This window comes from Ipomoea nil, unplaced genomic scaffold (assembly GCF_001879475.1).
Source record: "Ipomoea nil cultivar Tokyo-kokei standard unplaced genomic scaffold, Asagao_1.1 scaffold0117, whole genome shotgun sequence".
Taxonomy (NCBI): Eukaryota; Viridiplantae; Streptophyta; class Magnoliopsida; order Solanales; family Convolvulaceae; genus Ipomoea; species Ipomoea nil.
This window is the reverse complement of record NW_017616545.1, coordinates 652,966-658,494: the sequence shown is the minus strand read 5'-3', so window position 1 is coordinate 658,494 and position 5,529 is coordinate 652,966. Positions and strand designations below refer to the sequence as shown.

The 5,529-nt window shown below is 40.7% G+C and overlaps 1 protein-coding gene across 1 annotated transcript; it reads right to left on the bottom strand.

Moving 5' to 3' along the window:
- Positions 1–1,546: 1,546 nt before the first annotated feature.
- On the bottom strand, positions 1,547–2,623 carry LOC109159728. The gene is made up of 4 exons (XM_019307863.1): positions 2,139–2,623; positions 2,027–2,096; positions 1,923–1,941; positions 1,547–1,818 (listed from the first exon to the last, which is right to left on the bottom strand). Exons 1-4 carry the CDS (start codon positions 2,621–2,623, stop codon positions 1,547–1,549), a joined length of 846 nt encoding a protein of 281 aa, XP_019163408.1.
- Positions 2,624–5,529: the final 2,906 nt, after the last annotated feature.

Sequence of the window (5,529 nt, the reverse complement as noted above, 5' to 3'; positions counted from 1 at the left end):
TTGAAGACTCTAATCACGCTCTGCGCTTTTGCCCAGCTGCGAAGGAAGTCTGGAGACATATATTGCCGTCTGTGCATGAAAAGCTCCGGTTGTTGCCCCTCGTGAGATGGCTGGATGAAGGAATATCTGCCTCAGGTCATGACAGGGCCCCATTTAGTGATAACATCATTTTTACAGTTGGTGTGTGGTGGATTTGGAAGTGGCGCAACGAGGGCAATCTTCAGTGGCTCCATCAAACCATTGTCAGCAAAGGTATCCTTGATCAATCTACAAGTTGATGAGATCAACAGAGCTTTTGCCAGATCGAAGGGCCCCCAAGCTTCGAAATAACTCACGGCTTGGACAAAGTGTTGTTGGGAGGAACCGCCAGAGGATACTGTGAAGCTCAATGTTGATGGCTCTGTCATGCTACACTCACTCTTAGCTGGCTATGGAGGAGTTACAAGAGATCACACTGGTACGTGGATGAAGGGATTCGTTTCGCCGATTGGCAAGTGTTCTCCTCTTGAGGCAGAGTCGTGGGCTTTGCTAAAGGGGATCCAACTTGCTGGTTTTCTGGGTTTCAAACAGGTGCTAATTGAGTCTGATTCTGTCAAAGCAGTAGTGTACCTTAATGCCACTAAATCGCCGTGTATTGCTGCGCATAATATACATGAAGCTTGTAAGAAGGAACTCCGCCCCTTCTCCCGTTGGCAAGTAACAGCCATCCCGCGCGAATTGAATCGGGTGGCTGATGCCTTAGCTAAAGCCTCTAGGTGGCAGTGTAATGGTCATTGTTTACTCCCTGAACCTCCATCGGAAATAGTTAGACTCTTGGAGAATGATTGCGCCGACTTTCCCGCTTGGCGTAATGTGTGTTCTTCGTTGTAACCTTTACTCTGTTTTCGGGTATCCCCCTTCCTTGTTATATAAAAAAATGTAGTAAACTTTGTTGGATCAAAATTCATTTTGATTATCACGTCATTTTTAGTATATCCTTGGAAAAAAACAAAAATAGAACAAAAGGTGAAATGATCATTTTAGTCACTCAATTATACTAAAATAACCAACTCAATTCCTTAATTATGCAAATAACTCTATTTAGTCTCTAAATTGTTTGTTTGGTGGTCATTTTAGTCCCTCATCGAAAATAACTGTTAAAAATAACGGTGAAGGAAGAGTAAATATGTAATTAAAATCATCTGTTTTCTCCCAAAGCACACATCAAAAAGTGAAAAATAGATTTTAAGTCAAAAGCAAAATAAAGTAACTTTGTTTTCTTAAATACTCCTTAACCAATAAAAATAATTATGTGACAAAATGTTTCCAAAACGGTTAAGGGAAGCTAAGAAAAGACTAGTATTGATTAGAATGGAAGGAATTGTATTGAATGAAACTTATTATAAAGATACAGGATATCGGAATATATATAGTAAGGGAATCACAAGGAGAATAGGATAGCGAGCCATAATCTAACTCAAATACATAGAATCCTAATACTCCCCTCAAGCACATTGTAAGCTAGTAATATGTAATTAACTTGTCTCTAAGAAAATAAAATCTAGGGTCAGATAAAGCTAGTAAAGATATTAGCAAGTTGGTCTTTGGTTGAATTAAAGTTGACTTGAATATCTCCAGAAGCAACTCTATCTCTAACAAAGTGATAATCAATTTCTACGTGTTTGTTGCGAGCATGAAAGATAGGACTTGCACACATATATGTAGCACCAAGATTATCACACCATAACTTAGGAACAGGAATACCTGGCACATTGATCTCACGTAACAATGAAAGAATCCATATTACTTCAACACAAACATCTGCTAGAGCTTTATATTCTGCATCATATCAGTAGAAAATCTAACAATAGTTCTTTGTTTCTTACATACCCAAGACACAAGATTAGATATGAGAAACACAACATAACCACTAGTAGATTTACCATCTTCAGGATAACCACCCTAATCAGAATTAGAAAAAGCATGAAGTTCTCTTGACACTGACTTTCTTATACGCAAACCAAGATCAATTGTCCCTTTAACGTACCTCAATGCACGTTTTAGTTGATCCCAATGTGATGTTGTAGGAGCATCTATGTGTTGACAAAGCTGATTTACTGCAAAAGACAGGTCAGGTCGATCTAGTAATCGTGAGGTACTGCAGCACCCCAGCCAGACTCCTATATTGCATAGGATCATCATACAAATCTGCATTGAAAAGGACATATTTCGAGACAGGAATGGGAGTAGCTAGAGGTTTGCATTCTGCCATACCTGCTCGTTTCAAAATATCTGTCATGTACCTTTTATGAGAAAGCATAATTCCATCATCACATTTAATCATTCCAATCCCAAGAAAGAAACCAGGTTCACACAGATCCCTAATCTTAAATGCAATAGATAGTTTAGACAGCAAATTATTCACCAAACTTATATCACTTCCCATCACAAGTATATCATCAACATAAACCAATAAATACAAAGATGCAGAGTCCTGCGAGTAATGAAATAGAGAGACATCTATCTTTGATGCCTTAAACCCAACCGATAGTAGAAATGTGTGCAGGTAGGGGTGAGCAAACAGTCGATCGGTTACATAACCGACCAAAAAACCAAAAAACCGACCATGATTTTTTACCGCCATAACCGACCGAGAGTAACACTATAACCGACAAAAAAACCGATCGTCGGTTTCGGCCATTTTCGTATTCGTATGCCGAAAACTTCTTGTATTCTTTTGGAATGATTTTGGAGTTCACAACATTCGTACATTACTTGGCAGAATGATTAGGATCAACAAACATTAATTCATACATGTGTACTTGGCAGAATGATTGGGATAATATATATATATATATATATATATATATATATATATATATATATATATATGTATATGTGTGTGTGTGTGTGTGTGTGTGTGTATCTATATATATATATACATACATACATACATATATATATTAATCGGTTATCGATCACCGACCGATAACCGAAAACTATAACTGCAAAATAATCGAAAAACCAAAAAATCGAAATTATTTTAAGATCAATAATCGAAACCGATCAAAAATCGACTTTTTCGGTCAGTTCGGTTATCGGTTATCGGTTATCGGGCGGTGAACCGATATTTTGCTCACCCCTATGTGTACGTGATTAAACCAAGCCCTAGGAGCTTGTTTCAATCCATACAAAGAACGTTTTAGCATACAAACAAAGATTAGGGAATTGAGCATCAATATATCCAAAGGGGCTGATGCATGTAAACAGTTTCAGTCAGATTTCAATTCAAGAAAGCATTATGAACATCAAGCTGCCTAATAACCCAACTAGGGGATATAGCCAAAGATAAAAGTAACCTAACTGTAGTGGGTGTCACCACTGGACTGAATGTTTCAAAGAAATCTTGACCAGCCACCTGATTGAACCTGTTGCTACTTACCTTGCCTTGTGTCCTTCAATTGACCCATCAGCCTTTCATTTTGTGCAAAAGACCCACTTACATCCAATAACATTCATGTTTAACCTAGAAGCAACAAGGCACCAGGTTTGATTTTGTAGTAGAGCATTGAACTCTTGATCCATTCCTCACGCCACTCAGGATACTTTGTGACACCCCGAAAATCTTATCCTTTAAATAGGGTTAATGGAGTAATTAATCCTAAGTTACCCTTGTTAATTTCCTACTCAATTTCCTAAATTGATAGTCGGAGGACCTAAGTTGACCAACTGTAACACCCCAGATTTTCAAGAACATTTAAAACTTATATAACAAGGATAACATCTCACTAAATCCCAAAGTATCACATAAGCGTACGGGGTGCTATGCCACACCTGGGCTAGAGAACCCAGGTGCACAGGCTATCTAACTAATATTCTCCGAAATATAAAAGCATAACATGGCACGCAGGCCGAAAGGGAAACTACTCTACTTCTACGCTCCAGTCAAGCGCGCTCCGGTGCTCTAATCCTCTGTGCCTGAAAGCCAAATATATCTGTTCAGCGAGAGATGCTGGTAACCCACTCCAACGCGTTGAAATACAATACATATAGAGATATATATATAGATATACGAAAACCATTTTGAGCATGAAGATATATTTTACGAACTCTAGCTTTTAAAACCGGGAATGACTCGACAGATAAGGCTAGACACAAGCAACAGTTATAACAAGCGTATACAATCCGCAACAGGCGAGACAGATAAAGCTGAGCACAATTAATAAACATAACCCAACATAAATAATCCTCAGCATAAATCACATAGTCACATCCCCAAGACATTCATAACGACAACTCATCCGTATTTCATCACATAGCACACTTTGTTGGCGCCACAGGACCAATCGCATGCCCATACATGAGGGTCAGCGCATATAGCTCTGACACGGCCCCGCAGCACCCTGCCCCGTATCGCAACACGGAGGGGTCGATCGCAACCGACCGATGAACCGCAGCTCATCATAATGTTTGATCGCAACCAAACAGTGGACCGCAGCCCAAGAGAATGTCATCTGACCGCAGCTCATGTAGAAACGTTTGATCGCAACCAAACGGTGGACCACAGCCCAAGAGTGTAAATCTGACCGCAGCCAGCTTCTGAACCGCAGCTCAGGAATAACCAATCCGATCGCAACCGAATTGGGGTGTCATGCACACATAACACATAGCAAGCACATGCAACCCACGTTAACACATTAGGAAGGGGAGAAAGCGTATAACAAAACCTATGCGTGATCCTTCACATATTAAGAATGGTCCTAAGGGGTTCATACTTCTTCCACCTAGGTCAACGGGATACCAATTCAACTAGCATGCAATATAAAAGACTCATAAACCTACGAACGGTACCCGAAACATCAAACTAGACACGGCACGATGAACGGAGTCCGTTGGGACACCACGGGGATTGCGGGAAACATCAAACGGGTAAGCCGGGGTCCCAAATGGGGGAGATTTCCACCGGGTAGCCGGTGGGTGGGGGGGGCCACCCGCTGGCTGCCCGCCGGTAAGCACTGTTCCGGGCAGCGGGTCGCCGGCGGGCAGCTGCCCGCCGCCGGAGACGTCCCTTCTGGCCGCGGGTAGGTGGCGGGGTTCCCTACCCCCCACTGACTCTTTATACACAAAACGCCCCGGGAACTATTGTGGAACCCGAAACCATGCTTAGACACTTTACAACGCAATTAACGATCAACACGTAGACAATTAACGGATCAAATACGAGAAATGTACGACACATAACCTATCATGCTTTTCTAAACATAATCGACACCCAAACATGCGATTTCCCCACCCGATACACCAAGAATAATATCATACGATACAACCTAGGGTTCTAATCACTTTTATACCAACAAGAATACGATTCGTCTTCTAATTACAAAATTCGGTACAAATAACACATAAGCATCCAGAATGCCATACAATTATCAAGAACGACATATAAACATCGAGAACTCCACATAATCATCAAGAACACCATAATTATCAAGAATCTCCCAATATCAAGATCACCCATGGAATTATCCCATCAATCATCAATAATAATAT

Coding starts and splice junctions, on each gene's coding strand:
- LOC109159728 (XM_019307863.1), bottom strand. CDS start 2,623: ATGGCGGTAAAAAATCATGGTCGGTTTTTTGGTTTTTTGGTCGGTTAT. Junction 2,097..2,138: donor AGTCTGGCTGGGGTGCTGCA/GTACCTCACGAT, acceptor TGTCTTTTGCAG/TAAATCAGCTTTGTCAACAC.